Genomic DNA, 20,369 nt, shown 5'->3' on the forward strand with positions numbered 1-20,369 from the left:
CAATTGAAATTTTACTTTTTTTTTTAATGAGTGAATGTTTCCCTTTGGTTCTCTCTACCTCCTTCCAACACTTCATAAATTCTACCACATCTTGAGGGACCCACTCAACCCTAGAGGCTTGCTTTGATGAGGAGGTAAGAGCTTTCCAGAACTGCATTTCTGGGATCCAGTTAAGATTTATCTAACTGAAGATGGGCGAACCCTGGAATAGCTCTCCCCAGCCCTCCCACTTAGCTGGGGTCTACCTCCATCTCATTCCATCCCCTATGATCTTAAAGAAGTGGTCAAGCTACTTTATAGATTTTTTGGCTTGAGAGAAGCAAATTACTCAGGCTGGAGAAATACTTTAGTGACTTCTTTTTAGTGCAGTCAGATTGCCCCTTGCTCACTGAGAACACAGCACAATAGGACAACAGGTGGCTCTAACCAGGACCAAGGGCCACTCAAGAGGCAAAAACAGTTTCAGGGCCTCTCAAAGTTTCCAGACAACCCACAAGCTGCCTCTAGTAGTGTCCTTTAGTCCCCCTGCCTGTCCCTGGGGGGGCGAGGGGTGTGGGGTAGGGGGTGGGCGGGAACCATTGACACCTTACCGAGCTGTGCAGAGGAGGGAAGGCGGGGCCGGAGGCCTGGGCGAGCCAATGGGGGCGACCCCAGCACGCGTAGCCGGCGAGCAGGCCAATGGGCGCGGGGGGTGTGGCCAGGGCCTCTGGCTCCGGGCTTTTATAACAAGTTGGAAATCGGCGCCTGGGCGCGCGCTGCGGGGCGGCTGTGGGTACCCGTGCTGGTTGCGGGACGTGTGGCCTTAGCTTTATCCCCGCAGCCGGTCCCCACTCCGCCCTCTCTCAGCTCCGGCTCGCCATGGAGTCACTGGCTTTCTCCCGGCGCCCCAGCCCGGCTCCTTCGGCGGCGACCGCCGCCCTGACCGACGGGCTCAAGTCGCCCAAGCCTCTGATGAAGAAGCAGGCGGTGAAGCGTCACCACCACAAGCACAATCTGCGGCACCGCTACGAGTTCTTGGAGACCCTGGGCAAGGGCACCTACGGCAAAGTGAAGAAGGCGCGGGAGAGCTCGGGGCGCCTGGTGAGTGCGCTTCCCTCTCGCGGCGCCGGCTGGCCGGGCTGCTTGGGGCTGGGCCGGGGGCTAATTAATGCCTTGCTCCGAGAAGTGGTCCCGTTCATTCTTTACCTAGCTGAGGCTGCGGGGGGTTAGGCGGCGGGCGTGGTGTTTATTGCAGATATGTCTTTCCACGATCGCAGGGACAATGATTGTGGACCTGAGAACCCCAACAACACCAGACAGCATGTGATGATGACCAATAAGTGAGGCCGACTGTGTGTGCAGTGCCTAGAAGACAAATAACGACCTGTCTTGAGATGAGAGGGCTCTCTAAAGATGAAACTTAAGTTTATTTTGCTTGGAACAGACTTCCAATAGAGCGGAATGTGAAGAGGAAGTAGAAGGCACCTGTTCATAGTAGGGGTTTAGTAAATGTGTGTGTTTGAATGAATGAATGAGGTGTCCAGTTCTCAACTCAGTTCTATTAGTCTGGTAGCCAGCACACTATGGAAATCTACACAGGGATGGAGTGGGGGTGGGTTGGACACTTAAGTCCTTTCTAGCTCTAAGAGTGATCGAAGTTTCAGTATGATGTTTTTTATTCTGGGAAATGTGAAATCAGACTCTGGTAAAAGGTCCAGTATGCCCCAAGATACCTTTGCGTGTGCGGCCTTTTCAGGAACATGTCCTGTTTATTCATTCGATTAAAAAAACAAAACAAAACAATTTTATTTAGAGAGGGATGGAAGAGAGAGAGAAACATCAATTTGTTGTTCCACTTATTTATGACTGGTTGATTCTTTTTTTCTTTCTTTCTTTTTTTAAGTTTATTAATTTGAGAGAGAAAAATAGAGAGAACATCAGTCTGTTCCTGTATGTGTCCTGACTGGGGATCAAACCCACAACCTTTGCATATCAGGACAATGCTCTAACCAACCGAGTTATCAGGCCAGTGTTCATTGGTTGATTCTTGTATGTGTCCTGACCAGGATGGAATCCTAACTTTGGTGTCTCTGGACGATGCTCTAACCAGCTATGCTGCCTGGCCAGGGCTTAGTGTTCTGTTAATTTGGTGTGTGTGTGTGTACATGGAGTAGTAATAGTAGTAATCTGTGGGACCTTGAGGAATTAATTCACTCTGTACTCTCAGTTTCCCCTTCTGTAAAAATAGGGAAGCATAGCCTCCCTCACAAGCTGCTATGAGGATTGAATGAGATGCAAATGTGAATTTAAGTTGTCCCTGAGAGGAAGAACCCACAGTGAGAACTGCCATTTATGCCTGGAAAAGTCAGCCCTGAAAGGATGGCTGGTTTGCTGAAAGTTAGCTAACAGTGGTTCTCAAACTCGAGTTTAATGTGCGTAGGAATCACCTTGTGTGCTTGTTTAAAATACTTTTCTCTGGTTCCACACCCAGAGGATTTTATTGTGAAAATCTAGGATGGGGCCAAGTAATCTGTATTATTTTAACAAGCCTTTTAGGACAGGTGGTATAGGGATTGTCTTCACAAGTCCAGTTGGGTGCTGGTTGTGAGACGTGTGCAAGCACAGTGTTTGTGTGACTGTGTGTGTGTGTGTTTGTGTGTGTATGTGTGTCTGTGGTTTGCCCTATCAGCTATGACTGCAGTTGCCTCCCCAGATTGTTTACTTTAGCAGCCAGTAGCTGGTTTGAAATTCGAGAAGTCATTTCATTGGTGAAGGAGAGTGGATGCTGGCAAAAGGGGATGGATTTACTGCCCCATCAATAGGACCGAGTATGTTTTTCCTGCTAATGCCTGGCACGGTCCCCTGTTGCCCGCTGCCAGGTTACAGCTATTGGGCAATTATGTACTTCCTGGCTTTCCTTTTCTTTCTCTTTCTGTAAAGTATAAGGGCCTAGTGAGGCTGCAGGCTTCAGACTGCTGGGCCCAGGCTTTGTCTGGGGCTTAGCTAGAAAATAGCTGCTCATGGGGGGCAGATTGTGTTATGGGGCCCAGCAGGGCCCAGAAACTGGGAAACTGAGATTTAAGTTTAGAGATACAATCAGTCTCTTGACCTAGGTCACTACATGTAGGAGAGAGAGAGGGAGGGAGGAAGAGAGAGAGAGAGAGATCCCATTGATTCTAGAATGAGATAAACCAGCTAGCTTTCAGTTTTCAAACCTCAGTGGCTATAGGCGGGGATTCCAATTCTTATTACATCAGAACACAATTCAGAAGGTACTCCCTTGCTCCTGTCTTTTGTTGTATGCAGGGAGCCAAGATCAGCAGGAATGGAACCTGTTCTGAAGCTCCCTGGTCCACAGACCATCCTGTGCCTTTTCTGGGAACTTGCTCAGGGTCTCCCTTCTCCTTGGAGAGCAGCTGCCTGCTGTGCTAATGGTTTCTCAATTCTAGAGAGGATTCCTCTTCCCCACCCACCCTCATTCCTGCTTCTTCACTGTCTTCCCTGAAGAGAGACCGGCCTGGTGACTTGGGATCTTCAGTGGGAGAGAGGGATGTGGGAGCTTCCCAGGACCTCCCTCATACTGAACGGGGAGTGTTGGTGGGGGCCAGATTCAGAGGAAGGCCTGCTGGGTGACTCCCATCCCATCTTCTTTCCACTTTTCCAGAACATTTACCCTTCCCAACCTGCCCAAATGAGATTATCAGGGGACAGATGGGATTGTTCAGAACAGGGGCAGGTGGGCAGGTCTAATGGCTACTCCAGGAGGGCATCAAAGGAAAAACAAATATTTGCTCTGGATCTTCTAGTCTCCAAGTACATTCCTGCTATCCAAATGACATTTCCTCCTGTGACTCGTCCAGCTCCCTGACTCCTCCCCCTAAAGAGAAAAACACCTGCTGGTAAAGTCCACCAAAGCCTTCAGGATGATCCGCGTGGAAGTCTTACCTCCGAGGGTTTCCATGAGGAACGTGAGGGCCACCCAAGTGGATAGTGATCTGGGGCAGGAGTGGATCTGTCTTATATATAGTAGGTAGCTTTTTTCGGATTTGAAAATGACTGTGATGGTCTTATTCCTTCATTGACAGATGGGGAAACTGAGGCCCAGAGAGAGGACATGATTTGTCCTATGGCTGGCTAGTGGCATGCCTGCAACATAGGCCCTAGATTTGACCACCCCACGTCCAGGATGACCAATACTAAGCCTTGGTCTGGGACTTGGCCTTCAGTTGACCCAGACTTGCCTCAGTGCTTTGTTATCCCAGCCGTCAGCTCCAGCCACCATTCTCAGCTTCAGGCAGTGCTGAGGGCTGGAGGAGTCACTGAGCACCGGCTGCCACACATACACACACTGTCTATGTCGAGGGATCCTGGGTGGATGAACTACACTATGTTCCTGGTTTTTACCTTGTCAGGAAGGCTGCTCAGCTCAGAGTCAGACTGCGAGAGTTCAAATCCTGCCTCTGCGGCTCCCCAGCTATGTGACCTCTCTATCTCAGTTCCCTTATCTGTAAAGTGGGGATCATAATAATTCCTACCCCATGGTATTCTCCTGGGATTCAATAAGAGGATATATGTAAAGTGCTGAGCACACTAGCTGACACACAGTGTTATCCCAGCTAGGCTGCTTTGACTAGGCCCTGCCCTCTCCTGGCAGCATCCGTCCTGGGTCTGTTCTGCCCTGCGCAGAAAAATGGGCTGTGTTCAGCTTTCTTTAGCCTAGTCACTTTGGTCTCTGCTTTGTTCAAAGTCCTAGTCTCTCCTTCAGCCCCTGCTCCAGAGAAGGGCTCTCACCTGGCCCGCCGCCAAAGGCCTCTTCTGCTTGAGGCTGCCCTCCCAGCTCCTCCTGCACCTGCCAGCTCCAGGACAGCGAGGGAGGCTCCAGCTGCCGGCGACTCTTGTCCTTGGGCTCTGGCCAAACCACACAAGAGGGCTGGGCAGGGAAGTGCCTTGCCCAGCAACCTGGCAGAGTGGTCAGGAGGGGTGAGCACAGCATGGGGCTTAGGGAAGCAGCTCCGACTCCCCTCATTCCTGGAGCCTGTTCCTCTCCCTGCCTGGTTCTCTGGCGAGCTTGGTGGGATGGGGAGCCCCCACACCCTGCGCCCATTCTCACTCTGCCCAGGCTAGCCCAGCACAGCCCAACCACTCCTCCATTATCTAAATGGGTCATCCTCCATCTCCTTGCCCTACCTCCCAGATGGCAGCTGCTCTGTGAAAGGCCAGAGAGGAGTCAAGGGCTTTGGCTCCAGCTCCTGGCAATAGCTATGACCAGAGATGTCCAGCTTGCACCCTCTTTCCTGGGACCTGGAGCCAGTACTTTTCATCTTGTTTTTCTAAGACCTTTCTACCATCCTCTCCTGAGTCCAGATCCTTCCTGATCTGAGTTGGTGGGGGGCGTGTGTAGGCATAAGTGTTTAACCAGTTGAACCCCAGCACCCATCTCTCCAGTGTGTTTGTATAAGTGGGATGGGGGTGGCTGGTGGTACTGTAGAGCTTGGCCCAAGGCAGGGTGTGGGGCATTCCCTTCTCCGGGGGCAGGAGGCAGGGAGCTAGAGGCAAGCAGTTCCATCTGCAAGGATCTTTTGTCTTCTGAGGTGACAGCTTCTCCAGGCAACACTCCTCCCTCGTGGATTCTGACTCTGCCTTGATGTATCAGGAAACCTTGGAAGAGTCAGTGCACCTTTCTGCACTTCAGTGCTGGCTATTTGCAGAATGGCATAGGGAGTTAGCCCTGCTGCCTTTCCAACAGGAGGGCAAGAAGATCTATGGGCCAGTATCAGTAGGAATTCTGCTCTAGCAGGTTAACATAGATATAGCATGGGGCCTCTGAACAAGCTCATTAGAACAATCCTTGGCTAGCACCCTCCTGGCATAGTAGCAGGTGACCCATTTCTGAAGACTCTCAGCAGAGAATACTAGTGTTTGGAAGGGAGCTTAGAGATCCTGATGTGCAGATTTGTGAATGGTTCCTTTCTTTCTGGATTTTGCTCCGACATTTCTCTCTGCCTGGAATGCCCCTGTTTGCCCCTCCCTAGCCGACCCCCTCAGCTTAGCAAACTCCACTCATCCCTCAAGCTCTAAAACAAAGATTTCTCCCAGAGGTGATTTTCCCTGCTCCAACAGACAAGAAAGCTCTCTCCAGTGCTCCTGGCAGGCGGACCTCAACTGTCACGTCCATCACACTACGCTGGAGTTGATTTAACTGCCAGTACTCCCACTGGACTGAGGACCTTGGTTCAGGGACTGTCCAACTTTTGTCTAAATCCCTAAAATAGCACCAGGCACATAGTAGGTGTTCAGCAGATGTTTGGAGAATAAATGACCTTTCATTTCTCAGATGAGGATATTGAAACCAGCCAGACCAGTTCAGCAGATCACTAAGTGGCCTGCTTGAGCTGCATAGTTCCGCAGTGGCAAATGCGGATGAGACACCTGGGCTCTTGCCACCCAGTCCTCGGCTCTGGTGTTCACATTTACATTAATATCATTGTTGTGCCTGGGTTCCCTGTTCCCTCTGAGTAAGGGGGCCATATAATATATCGTCTAAACCTGGGCACTTTGGAGAGAAAGAGGTCACTATTAGTAATTATATTGGGATGACCCGGGATTGTCTCCGGGCATATGGTTTCTCTACCTCTGGGTGATCCATTCAGCAATTGTTACCCTCCTCCTTGGCTCTAGTCAGTATATTTATATTCTAGAGAGTGGTTGCTCAACTATCTTGCAGATGGGATCAAAGTTCCCTCAAAATTAGTGCTCGTAACAGAGGTTGACTCTCCACCCATGCCTAGGAAGAGAAACAGAAAGTCCCGTGGGGGCACCGGTCCCATCAGTCAGGGATCAGCCCAATGACTTAAGCAGTAAATATCTAGTCTGTGATTTGTGTTCACCGGTAAACAGCTGTTGAGTCCTTTTGTGTGCAGAGCTCTGTCTAGGCCTGAGCGTTTGCCATATCTAATCTACTAGGCTAGCCAGCAGGTCGTGAGGAGCCTGTCCCGGGGAGCTTGTTTGGGCAGCAGTGGCACATCTCTCTACTTGTCTGTCACCTGTTTAGGGACTGGTGGAGGCCTGATGACATCATTTCTTTCTTTTCTGGGTAGTGCCAGCCAAGCTGTGCTCTCCTAGGACCAAATATGGGTAATTGAGGGTCCTTGACCTAGCCCCCTGAGACCAGAGCATAAGCTTACAGGAGGATGGAACTGTTCATTGATTGAAGTCCTAGGCTTCCATTTGAAATAAATGCATCTCAAAGTTTGACTTGTGTACCCAGTATCCATGCAGAGACTCCTAGCACTGCTCAGACCCTTTTATTTTGGAAAGGCCTCATTTCTTTTAGGTCTTGTCTTTTTTCTTTAATTTAGGTTTTATGAATTCATTTTAGAGAGAGGAGAAAGAGACAGAGAGAGAGAGAAGCAGGGCAGGAGCAGGAAGCATCAACTCCCGTATGTGCCTTGACCAGGCAAGCCCAGGGTTTCACACCGGCGACCTCAGCCTTCCAGGTCAACGCTTGATCCACTGCGCCACCACAGGTCAGGCCAGGGTCTTGTCTTTTTTAGATCTCTGTCTCCTAAGCCTAGGATGATTTATTTAGTGTATATATCTTTGTGTACATACAATTATACATCCAAGATGTGCTTAGTTTTTGCATATATGTGTGTCTTAAGCTCTCAAATAGTTCTGTTTCACTATCTAGATATGTGATTTATATGTGATTTTTTACTATCTGTTAATACAGTTTTTATGGCCCTTTATCTGTAGAACTCATAGTACTTTATCCATTGTCTGATCATTCGAATGAAAAATTTTAGCGGGAAAAGAACTAGCCCATAATCCTGCCTTCCGGGAGACAGAGACGTGCAGGGCCCACGCTCCAGGCTGAATTCCCAGCGCTGAAGGAGGCAGCCAGCCCCGTCGGCCCCATGCCCACCCCCTGTCCAACTCTGAATCAGGGATTTCTCTGCTCAGCTCCTGAGGGTGGTTTGGAGCAGAAGGCACCGAAGCACAAAGAGAGTCCCTGCAGCTGCAGCCTCAACAGCATCTTTAGGGGAGGCTCCATGGTGATTGTCCCTCCAGCTGCCATTGTCCTCCCTGCCCTGCTCAGAGAAGGCGGAGAGCTGGGCCTCCCCTCTTTCACAGGCGCAGCTCCAGGGGAGGAGTGGGGTGGAGGGCATCTCTGGCCCGTTGCCGGGGTGACCGGGCCCTGGGCACGGAGAGCAGCTCCTCTTACGGGATTATGGCTGTTCCGCATTCTTGTCCACTGTCCCTGTGAGCAGGAAGCCATTGTCTGCCTCCAGAGTCCTGTGAAAGGGGGATTCGAGGCCCCTCCCTTCCAGAAGTGGGTTCCTTTTTTCTGTCTCCTTTTGTACGTCTAGGCGAGGCAAACCCTCCTGGGAAATTGAATGAGGAGCTGTTTACCTCAATCTGTGCCTTCAGATTTTTCATAACTTGCCTGTCTCTCATGAAGAGGAAGTCTTGTATTTACCATCGTGTCCCTGGACAAGACTTGATAGGAACTAACCAGCCCTGTGATTCCCACCCCTGTCCAACACCTAACACCAGCATGGCAGGAGCATCTGCGTGGCTCATGTCACAGCGTCGGAGCAGGAAGTCACCTCAGACATCTTTGTTCAGCCTGTTTGTTTCACTGAAAACTGAGGCTCTGAGAAGGGTGGGCCTTGCCCGTGGGGACAGTGACAGAGGAGGGCCCAGTTCTCCACACCACGTGCACACACATGCACACACACACAGCCTGCACGGTTCCACTTCTCCCCTTTCTGCCACCTTGGCCTTAAGTGGGATGAGGCAGAGAAAGGGATGGAGACCCCTCCATCTTCAAGAGCTTTGCTTAACAGGCATCTTGGCATCTCCTTCTTCATTTCCTCTTCCTTGCCCCACCCTTCCTGAACCCACCACACAGACCAGCTGGGGCCTTTAATCCCTTGATGATATTTTCACCTTTACAGACAAGACAGCAAAGCCCAGAGGACTCTGTGTGCCTGTCTAGTGGTTTTTTTGTTTGTTGCTGGGAGAGGAACATTTTTTTTTCCTGAAGAGACTGGTGCTTTTTTTCCACACACACAAAAAATCTTGTGGTAAAATATGTTTAACATAAAATTCACCATTTTGAGCATTCTAAATACACAATTCGGGCCTGACCTGTGGTGGCACAGTGGATAAAGCGTTGACCTGGAAATGCTGAGGTCGCTGGTTCAAAACCCTGGGCTTGCCTGGTCAAGGCCCATATGGGAGTTGATGCTTCCAGCTCCCCCCTCCCGTCTCTCTCTCCTCTCTGTCTCTCTCTCTCTCCTCTCTAAAAATGAATACCAAAAAAAAAAAATTAAATACACAAATCGGCAACATTAAGTATAGTTACAGTGCTGTGCAACCATCACCACTATGCATTTCTCATCATTTCCTCACCCCAGAGAGAAGCTCTCTGTACCCACTAAACAATAGCTAAACAACAGCTGTCCTTCTTGCTTCCCCCTCCTCTGGTAGCCTCTGCACTGCTTTCTGTCCTGTGCATTTTCCTATTCTGGTCACCTCATGTCAGTAGACTTGTTCAACATTTGGCCTGTGTGTCTGGCTTATTTCACTTAGTATAATGTTGTCAGGGTTCATCCATGTCTGTGCTAGTGAATGACAGTATGACTGAGCAGGTCATTTAACCTCTCCGGGTACCAGTCTCCTCACCTATAAATGGGGATGATGATTCTTTCTTTGCCTGCCTCCCAGGGCTGTTGTGAGGGCAAATTAACTAACTAATGCACCAGATGGTTATTTAGTGCCTCCTGTGTGCCGGGCTCTATGCTTGGCATCAGGGATGCAATGGTGAGCAAATTTTTGTCCTTGAGGTGTAGGATGGTAAACTTGTTGTGTAAATCATAAAACATCAGCCTTCCGAAGAGTTGTTACCTTCCATGTTTAGCTGTGAATTGTGAATATGGTCATTGGTCCTTAGTCCTTCCTGCTACGTGGACTGCACCTAACCCAGATGGGAACGCTTTCTAGAGAAGGTACTCCTCAGCCTCTCTGCCACCTTCCCTGGTGAAGGACAGAGTAGCTTCTCTGGATGCATCCTGTGGCCTTTGCAGCAGCTGCAGGCAGACCTGAGTCAGGACTTTTGAGAGTGTCCTCTGGGACACCTTTACCTGCCAGACCTTCCTCCTCACTCTCCAGCATTCTCTGTTCCCAGGTGGCCATCAAGTCAATCCGGAAAGACAAAATTAAAGATGAGCAAGATCTGATGCACATTAGGCGAGAGATTGAGATCATGTCGTCACTCAACCACCCTCACATCATTGTCATCCATGAAGGTACAGAGGCGGGGTATTTGAATCTGGGAGTGAGTGTGTGTGCATACACATACGCACATGCATGTGTGTGCATACATGCATGTGTGAGTGTGTGTGTATGTGTGTGTAGGAGCAGTCAGAACAGATGATCCAAAGAAATAAAAGAGACACAGGCTTTGGCGTTAGACAAAAGCTGAATTTAAAATTCAGCTGTATGAATTGGGCAACTATTCAGCTTCATCTCTGAGTGGGCCCCAGTTCCTCATTTGTAAAATGGGGTAATCCCACCTACGTCCCAGGGTAGTTAATTGCAAAGGTCAGATTAAATGTCACCGAGTGCTCAGCTCCTGGGAGGAACTGGCGCGTTGTAGGCTTTTTGTTGTTATTGTTAGGCTCTCCATCCTCGAACACTACCTCTCCAACCCAGTGAGATGCTCAGCAATGCAGGGGAAGATGAAACACCCAGAGACATGCCCCTGTGTCAGGTGCACGGAGCTAAGAGCCAGCCTCCAAGGGTCCGCCCTGTACCCTGAGTCATTCCTGCCATGGGGCTGGCTCCCACCTCTCCTCTCCTTATTCTTGCTCAGCCTCCTCCTGCTCTGACATCAGCTTTCCACTCCAGCCGCCCCGTCCCCTGTGCCCCAGACAACAAAGTGAGCAAGAGAGGGTGCCCAGGGAAACGGAGCACCCTTCCTCACACAACTGTCTGCTTCCAGCCTTCACATAATATCACTTAGATGGGAACCAAGGGAGAGCAGTAAAAGGAAGGAAGGGAGCCTGTGGCTTTGCCCTCTATCTGAATATTTCTGGTGGGAAGCATGAGAGAAGTCTTCTCTCTTGAGTTCTCTTCATAGGAAGACTAAGGGCAGAGCCGACGACATAGCCCTGTAGCTTGAGCCTTTCCTATGAGGAGCCCAGGCAAGTAGCTGAGAAAGCTAATGGGATCTCTGTGGATCCCCCCAGGGAAGAGTGGGCATGGCAGAGTATTGGTTAAACCAGGCCGAGCGTGGTGACTGGTGTGTGCGCACGCATGTGCATGTCCCATACCCACCTCTCTAGCCAGGTCTGGGAACTGAGCTTTGAAGCTCAGGCTGTGGCTTCCCCTTCCCCTTCAGACTCAGCAGATGTAGGGCCATTGCACTTACTGTGTATATGGCAGGGCTCCCCCGACCTGTCCCCACCCTGCACAGCCTTCAGGAGGTATGGACGGCGGGGGGGGGGAGGGTTGACCTCTAACCTAGCTGCTGTCCAGATGTGCTGGTTCTTGACCCCCAATTTCATGGCACAAAAGCTGCAAAGAGATGGAGAACCACAGGGGTAGAGGCTCAGCCAGGCACTCTTGCTCCCCTGGGAGAAACCTCAATCCTCCTGGCCTTGTATCCAACTGCCCGGGAGCTGAGACTCCTCCCGGGAGAAGGAGCCTCCCTCAGCTCCTTCTCACAGCCTCATACCTAGACAGCAGTAGCTCAGGCTGGCCGAGCAAGCCAGACTCCTAGGACCTGTTTGACACAAAGATGCAACGTCAGGGACAAACGTGTTCTGACACACACCCAGCTGAAAGGGCAGCTTGGTGAACGAGTCATTCCCCACCTTTCCCGGGGGGCTGGAGCCAGGACAAGGTCTGAGGGGCAAGAGGGTCCCTCCTCACGTGTTGATGAGCTAGATGGGCCAGGCTGACTGCCAGAAGCCCAGACAGTCAATTAATTACCAAATATTTATTGATTGCTTCTGTGCACAAGGCCCCAGCAGTACTCCGGGCAGGAAGTCAAGGGCGTCGGGGGAGATAAATATCTCATCTCTCCCTTGTACTTTATAGTATACAAACCATTTGCATATACTTTTATTCTTCTTTTGATCCCAAAGGCAGGCATTTTATGGGCATTATTATATATATTATTATTATTATATATGAGGATGCTGGTGATAAATATAACCGTGGATACCATTTACTGAGCGCCTGCTTGTATCAGCCCGCCTGCCAGCTTGCTCAGCCAGCCCCAGCGCGTTCACTAATTTTATCTAGTTCTCACCCAGCCCTAAGGGTTTGCCATTGTTCTCATCCACTTCAAATAAGGAAACTGAGGCCCCCTGGTTGAATGAGTTGCCGAGGTCACCCAGGTAGTAAGTGATGGGGCCAGGATTCAAACCTACATTCTTACCGATGGATCTAGGAAATATTTGCCCTAGGTCAGGAAACAAAAGAGCACCAAATTCTGAACCAGCCTTTTTATTCTCATCCAGCGATGTCTCTGCCCTCCTGGAAACTCGCAGGGTAGTTTTAAAAATCCTCACAAGCTGGAACTCCAAGGAGAGGGAGGGTGAGCTAGTTCCCTTAGCCTTAACTCATTGCTACTGGAAGATATTGAGAGCTTCAGAGGCCCTTCTCCTGCCCTTACTTCGCCCCCCGTCTGCCCCAGCAGCAGACATCTTCCTGGAGGGGAGTCCTAGAGGGAGAGGTATCTGGTCCGGGGCCAGGGAGAGGCCTGTGGCCCCAGGGGAAGCAGTATATTCTGGGGGGCCTGATGTCCCACTTATTCTTCCCCAGTGTTTGAGAACAGCCGCAAGATTGTGATCGTCATGGAGTATGCCAGCCGGGGCGACTTGTATGATTACATCAGCGAGCGTCAGCGGCTCACGGAGCGCGAGGCCCGCCATTTCTTCCGGCAGATCGTCTCCGCTGTGCACTACTGCCACCAGGTGAGCTGCTCCCTGCCCGGCCCTGTTCTGAGAGGTGGTCCTGGGCTCCGGGGCTGGTCTGAGCCAAGGAGATTCCGTGACTTGTCCAGGAATCACACGGGGAGACAAAGCAGAGGCAAGGCTCGGTTCCGGCCTCTCAGCCTGCGGAGTGCCCGTGTCTCTGACGTCCAGTCCCTTGGCCAGGGATGGAAGGGCCTGTGGCTTGTTATGCTTCATCCCAACAAAGAGGGGTATTCCCAGCCTAGTTATGCTCCCTTACCTGGCCCCTTTTGTGTTTGCCTCGCTTTCCAGACGAGGCCATCATGCCCTTCCTCTCTGGGGGCCTTGCCTGACCTCCTCCCTCCCTCTTCCAGAATGGGATTGTCCACCGGGACCTCAAACTGGAGAACATCCTCCTAGATGCCAATGGAAACATCAAGGTGAGCTCCACTTCTTGTTTCCAGAGCTCCCCTACTCCTCCCCAGCCTTCTTTCACTGTGCCTAGCCAAGTCTCTGGACAACCCCCTTAGGGGGTTCCAGAGGGAGTCAAGCAAAGCTCCAACTTACATGTTGGTTCCCACTTTATTTTATGGGTGGAAAACCAAGGCCTCAAAATAAGAGGTGTCTTTGCATAATAAGGTTCTATGGCTAGTGAGAGGCTGAGCCAAGGTCTTTTGACCCCCCGACCAGTGCTCTTGTCATCACGAGGCTGACAGGAGTCTAGACCTATGGTCAGCTTTTGCTCAGTCTTGGGACTGGCAGGGAGAGGGCCACGGCCTGAGTGCTCCCTGCCTGTGTGCATGCACACACGCACACATGCACACACGCGCACATGCACACACGCACACATGCACACACGCGCACATGCACACACGCGCACATGTGCACATACACAGGCACACTTTAATCTGCTTCAATTAGGTAGCCTTTTGGCACCTTTCCCCAAAGACCAAGCATTCCAGTGCACCTTTGCTGCCTCTGATTTCCCGTGCCTACACAGTTAAACTTAGGTATAAGAAGTGCACACTGAGCCCTGGCTGGCTGGCTCAGTGGTAGAGCGTCAGCCCGGTGTGTGGAAGTCCCGGGTTCAATTCCCAGCCAGGGCACACAGGAGAAGCACCCATCTGCTTTTCCACCCCTCCCCCTCTCCTTCCTCTCTGTCTCTCTCTTCCCCTTTTGCAGCCAAGGCTCCATTGGAGCAAAATTGGCCCGGGCGCTGAGGATGGCTTCGTGGCCTCTGCCTCAGGCACTAGAATGGCTCTTATTGCAAAGGAGCAATGCCCCAGATGGGCAGAGCATCACCCCCTGGTGGGCATGCTGGTGGATCCGGGTCAGGCACATGCTGGAGTCTGTCTCTGCCTCCCTGCTTCTCACTTCAGAAAAAAAAGAAAAGAAAAGAAATAAACTCAGATCTCAGAGCTAGAATAGGGTGATGGCCAGGCCGGCCCCTGCACATGCCTGGAAGGGACTGCACTTAGAACCTCAGAATCTTCCTGAACTCAGGACATAGTGCCTTCTCCAGTGGCCCCTGACCCGAGCTTAGAGGCGCCCTGGCACTGAGTTCATTCCCTTTTCCCAGCCAATTCCCGGAGCAGGTGGGGTTCGCTTTGATGCTGTGGTATGGGGGGTGGGGGTCAGAGCCAATAAACGTATACAGCCTGGACAAGCACGAACTTTCCCATCTGCACCAATCACCTGCCTCATTATGGGCTTCAACTGGTAACTGCTCGATAAGAGGCCAATAAAACCATAAACGAAGGAGCCAGTTTCATAAACAGAGGCCCTCTCCACCCTAGGCACACATGACTCTGCTGGGGGTAAAGAGGTCAGGAGCAGCAGGACACTGGCCTCAGCCTCTGAGGAGAGTTGGGGAAAGGGTCTCGCTGAGGGACAAGAAGATGGGCTGGGGCCTCCTGAGGCCAGGTGTCAGTGATAGCTGGCTCAGAAAGTCCTGTGAGAAGATTCCCTCTGGGCTATAACCGTGATCTTTGTTCTGCCTTCACCTTTGCTTCTCATACATACGGGGCTGACCCCGTGCTCATGCCCAGTGTGGGGATAGACAAGCTCTTTGCTAGGAAGTACAGCCCAGCCTGGCGTGGCTAATCAGAGCTGAGGTGGCACGCTTCTGACGGTCATGACATTGGCACGAGATGTTACCTCTCCCTCTCCATCTGACTGACCTTCCCATTGAGTCCCATCCATGGGCCACATCTCTGCTAGGAGCTGCAGGAGGAATAGGGACAGGTCAGCACAAAGAACATATTGATCTGGCAATATGAGGAGACAGAACTGATAAGCAGAGACTTTGTAGAAGAAGGAGACCGCAGGACAGTGGAGGGCTTCCAGGGGAGGTGGGCTTGCTGGGTCAGCAGGCTGCATGGGCAGGAGAGTGCATGCCTGGAGTACAACAGTGGTCCTCAACCCCCAGGCCGTGGACCGGTACCGGTCCGTGGGCCATTTGGTACCAGTCCGCAGAGAAAGAATAAATAACTTACATTATTTCCGTTTTATTTATATTTAAGTCTGAACGGTGTTTTATTTTTTAAAAATGACCAGATTCCCGTCATGTACATGTTACATCCATCTAAGACTCACTCTTGACGCTTGTCTCGTAAGTTGGACAATTATATTTTAAAATACCACAGTTTTTACACTGGTCGCATAATTTTATTTTATGCATTTATCCATCCCACCCTAAAGGCCGGTCTGTGAAAATATTTTCTGACATTAAACCGGTCCATGGCCCAAAAAAGGTTGGGAACCACTGGAGTCGAGTACATGAGCAGAGGAGCCTGGGGAACAGGGAACCTGGAGCCCCCTCACTCCTCTGCCTAAGTGCCCACCGACACCACTTCCATAGGGCTTTTTCTTCCAGCGACTGAGCTGTGTTGATAGTGCCCAGGATGGGGTGGGGGTCACGGGTCCCCTCTCCCCCTGCTGTGCCCTGGGTTTCCCCAGGGCTTGGTAGGGGCAGTCTGAAAGCTGCAGAACAGCCCAGACTGTGGCGTGACCCCTACAATGTTTGACCCACGCCTGCAGATTGCTGACTTCGGCCTCTCCAACCTCTACCACCAAGGCAAGTTCCTGCAGACGTTCTGCGGGAGCCCCCTGTACGCCTCGCCCGAGATCGTCAATGGGAAGCCCTACACAGGCCCAGAGGTGAGTGTCCACCCTCCACAACTAGCCTGCCTCAGCCTTTTCCTGTGACTTTAGCTCCCGTGAGATAGGTGAGCCAGTTTTCTAGTTGTTCCCTTTCTCAGAGCACAGAATTCAGCCCCACCCACCCACCTCTAGCCAGGAGTGGCAGAACTGGAACAAGAACTTCTATCTCCTGACTAGTCTCGTTCTGTGCCTCTCACCTTCCTGGTTCTCACACGTTTCCTGGCACCTAGCAGCCACCCCTCCTGTCCCCAAAGGGGTGACTTCACCACTGCTCTTGTGTTTGTGGCTACCCCTGCCAAGGAGAGGTGGTTGGCAACACCTCTCCCCGTGAGCCTCAGTCCCCCTGTATCACTCCTTTGCACCTGAATGCTAGAAGGCGGCGGCCCCGGGTGCACTGGCCTCTGAGTTCCCCAGTGCACTCCCCTTTCTCCTCTGCTGTGGAAGTGGGGCTGGAAACCCCCCAACATCCTTACTGATCGCCTCCCCCCCTCAGGTGGACAGCTGGTCCCTGGGTGTTCTCCTGTACATCCTGGTGCATGGTACCATGCCCTTCGACGGGCAAGACCATAAGACGCTGGTGAGACAGATCAGTGACGGGGCCTACCGGGCGCCACCTAAACCTTCAGGTAAGTGAGAGGTACGGGTGTGCTCGTCCAGGCTCTGGGTGTCCTGAGCTAATTCCTAAGGCAGGAGTCGAACAGTAGCGTAGACTGAAGAGGACAACCCAGTGCAGATGAGAGTGCCCTCCATCACCTTCTGCGGTCATCTCTGCCTCCATCCAGTGCCCTCCGAAAAAGGAGGGAATATCTCTTCCTTCCCTTATGGGCATGCTTTATTATATTTGGGAAGTGCTTCCTAAGGTCTAACTTAGATTCTCTTTGCTACAGTTGTCTCACTTTCTACTGTTTTTGGCCGTATTCTTAGAAACCCTTTTGTTCTTTCAAAAGGTGGGCAAGACCTGGCCGGTTGGCTCAGCGGTAGAGCGTCGGCCTGGCGTGCGGGGGACCCGGGTTCAATTCCCGGCCAGGGCACATAGGAGAAGCGCCCAATTGCTTCTCCACCCCCCTCCCTCCTTCCTCTCTGTCTCTCTCTTCCCCTCCCGCAGCCAAGGCTCCATTGGAGCAAAGATGGCCCAGGCGCTGGGGATGGCTCCTTGGCCTCTGCCCCACGCCCCAGAGGGGCAGAGCGTCGCCCCTGGTGGGCGTGCCGGGTAGATCCCGATCGGGCACATGCGGGAGTCTGTCTGACTGTCTCTCCTCGTTTCCAGCTTCAGAAAAATACAAAAAAAAAAAAAAAAAAAGGTGGGCAAGAAGAAGGATGTGAAAACCTTGCCTTACCCTTGAGCACAGTCCACACCCTCAGAAGGTTGCGTTTCTGGAGAGAATGAGGATATGCACTCATAGACAACGAGGCTAATGGACGGTCCAGAGTCCCAAGGGGTATGGGATGGAGGAGGAAATTGGCAGAGTCCGCCCAGGAAAGCTGGAGACTGGGAGCTGGCCCGGCAAGGGCATGTGCGGAGCCAGCTCTAGGTGGGAGTGGACAGAGAGGAATGAGGGGTATCTTAGCACAGATAAGGGCAGGCCAGTGAGAGGGACTGCAGGTGCCCGTTCCCATGACTGCCCATCTGAACTCCTTGTTTTTGTCTTCCAGATGCCTGTGGCCTGATCCGGTGGCTGTTAATGGTGAACCCCACCCGCCGGGCCACCCTGGAGGATGTGGCCAGTCACTGGTGGGTCAACTGGGGCTATGCCACCCGCGTGGGGCAGCAGGAGGTCCTGCCTGAGGGCGGGCACCCTGGCAGCGACTCTGGCCGGGCCTCCATGGCTGAGTGGCTCCGGCGGTCCTCCCGCCCCCTCCTGGAGAACGGGGCCAAGGTATGCAGCTTCTTCAAGCAGCATGCTCCTGGAGGCGGGGGCATGGCCCCCAGCCTGGAGCGCCAGCATTCGCTCAAGAAGTGCCGCAAGGAGAATGCCGTGGCCCAGTCTCTCCAGGGGGACCCGGCCGACGACACCTCCCCTCGCCCTGGCAAGGGTACCCTCAAGCTACCAAAGGGCATTCTCAAGAAGAAGGTTTCTGCCTTCTCGGAGTGGGCAGGGGAGGTCTCTGAGCTCGGCTCAGCCCCTGAGAGCCCAGGGCAGGCTGCCCCTCTGCTCCCCAGAAAGGGCATCCTCAAGAAGTCTCGGCAGCGGGAGTCCGGCTACTACTCCTCCCCTGAGCCCAGCGAGTCCGGGGAGCTCTTGGACGCAGGGGACGTGTTTATGAGTGGGGACTCCGTGGAGCAGAAGCCCCCCCCGGCTTCCGGGCTGCTCCACCATCGCAAGGGCATCCTCAAACACAACGGCAAGTTCTCCCGCACAGCCCTGGAACTCACAGCCCCCACTGCCTTCGGCTCCTTGAATGAACTGACCTCGCCTCGCCCTCCAACCCGGGCCAGCCGCCCCTCAGGGGCTGTGAGTGAGGACAGCATCCTGTCCTCAGAGTCCTTTGACCAGCTGGACTTGCCTGAACGGCTTCCCGAGCCCCTGCTGCGGGGCTGTGTGTCTGTGGACAACCTCACGGGGCTTGAGGAGCCCCCCTCAGAGAGCCCTGGAAGCCGGGGCCTGAGGCGCTGGAGGCAGGACTCCCTGGGAGAGAGCTGCTTTTCCCTGACGGACTGCCAGGAGGTGACGGAGGCCTACCGACAGGCACTGGGGGGCTGCTCAAAGCTCAGCTGAGGGTGGCGGGCATTGCCCCACCCGGTGGGCTCCGAGATACAGCTGCCAACACCCTGAGGAGAGACTCCTCTCCTGCCTCCTAGGACCAGCATCCCAGCCCGGAAGACTGAAATGGTTTGCAGTTTAGCCCTGAGGAGGGCCAAATATGGGAAAAATGGGCAAATGAAATACATTGAAGGTTGAATGTCTTCAGCCCTGTTGAACCAAGAAGGTAGTAGAGGGGAAAAGAGGCAGGAGTCCCCAAACTTTTTACACAGGGGGCCAATTCACTGTCCCTCAGACCATTGGAGGGCCACTACATACAGTGCTCCTCTCACTGACCACCAATGAAAGAGGTGCCCCTTCTGGAAGTGTGGTGGGGGCCGGATAAATGGCCTCAGGGGGCCACATGTGGCCCGCGGGCCGTAGTTTGGGGACGCCTGGTAGGGGAAGACCCATGGCCCAGTCCAGGTTCTCGGCTTCGGGTACACATGGCAGGACCACAGAGATCGGGAAGGAGCACTCTGATCAGTCCCCATCTCCTTTATTGCAATGAGTACTTCTGTGCAAGGTGCCTTCCTGCCGAGGTAGAGAGGGAAACTCTTCACATACACATTCCTAGCCCCACCAGGCACTAAAACGGAAACATGGACACTCCTAATGTGCCTGGGACCTCCTAGGAACAGTCTCCTAGGGTATGCCCTTCCTTCGTCTCCCCGCAGGAAGAACACACGTCCCTTTCCTCAAAGGTTCTCTCCCCTTTCCTGGCCCCCAAACCTGGCCCGAGTCTCCTGGGGTCGCTGCTATGAATCTAACAGACTTGAAAAGGCTCAGGCTGCTATTGGACTTCATCTCCAGGGGCCCAGCTTCCTCTGGACCCCACCTGGAACTGCAAAGGCTCTGTGAACCTCTCCAGCCTCCAAGCTAGTCCTGCTACTGAGAATGGATGTGTTTATCTCTCTGGGTTTTTATGACCTCAGAATGTCCTATTTATGTTTTGAGCTCTGTGTTCTTAAAAAAGTGAATCTCGCTGTTTTCAATAATGTGAATACTATGTTCAGGAAAGTCGCTATACGTCTAACTTTTGTGTACAGAGAAATATTTTTGCAGAGATTCCCTGCTGATCCCAGGGAAGGTGGGGAGGGGGGCTTTTACAAAGCTGCGTGTTCTGTTGCACTGTCTGGGGGAGTCTCTGGCTCCCCCATCCATGCCCTAATTCATCTACCTGATGGTCCCTCTTGCCTTCTCTGTGGCCATAAAAAAAAACACTCCATTAAAAGCCAGAACAGTGATTGAAAATAGCGTCTGTTGTTCCGTTTGAGGAGGCAGGGCACAGATCTTTGAGCCTTCTCTTACTACACACTCCTGCTGGGAAATAGAGAGCCTGCTTCATAAAAACGAAACAAGGAACACCCAGCTCTTAGCTCCATAAAGCTCCCCAACGTACCTCCTCAGTCTGCCCTGTTAAACACACAGGTGGGAGGGTCCTGGGCTGAAAGTCCCAATTTGCTCTTCCTGCCTTTGGCACTGAAGGGAGAACTGCACTTCTCAGATTGTAGGCCCC

The 20,369-nt window shown here is 52.4% G+C and overlaps 1 protein-coding gene across 1 annotated transcript; it reads left to right on the forward strand.

Moving 5' to 3' along the window:
- The first annotated feature begins 744 nt into the window (after positions 1 to 744).
- Positions 745 to 20,104, forward strand: NUAK2 (NUAK family kinase 2). Its single transcript, XM_066261567.1, has 7 exons — positions 745 to 1,080; positions 10,172 to 10,292; positions 12,817 to 12,968; positions 13,322 to 13,387; positions 15,987 to 16,106; positions 16,603 to 16,735; positions 17,763 to 20,104. Exons 1-7 carry the CDS (start codon positions 859 to 861, stop codon positions 18,824 to 18,826), a joined length of 1,878 nt encoding a protein of 625 aa, XP_066117664.1. The 5' UTR covers positions 745 to 858; the 3' UTR covers positions 18,827 to 20,104.
- Positions 20,105 to 20,369: the final 265 nt, after the last annotated feature.

This window comes from Saccopteryx bilineata, chromosome 2 (genome assembly GCF_036850765.1).
Source record: "Saccopteryx bilineata isolate mSacBil1 chromosome 2, mSacBil1_pri_phased_curated, whole genome shotgun sequence".
Lineage (NCBI taxonomy): Eukaryota > Metazoa > Chordata > Mammalia > Chiroptera > Emballonuridae > Saccopteryx > Saccopteryx bilineata.

Bases quoted from the DNA above. Each gene is read 5' to 3' on its own strand.
- NUAK2 (XM_066261567.1), top strand. From the start codon at position 859: ATGGAGTCACTGGCTTTCTCCCGGCGCCCCAGCCCGGCTCCTTCGGCG. The intron at 1,081-10,171 runs GTGAGTGCGCTT...CTCTGTTCCCAG, and splicing joins GGGAGAGCTCGGGGCGCCTG to GTGGCCATCAAGTCAATCCG. The intron at 10,293-12,816 runs GTACAGAGGCGG...ATTCTTCCCCAG, and splicing joins CATCATTGTCATCCATGAAG to TGTTTGAGAACAGCCGCAAG.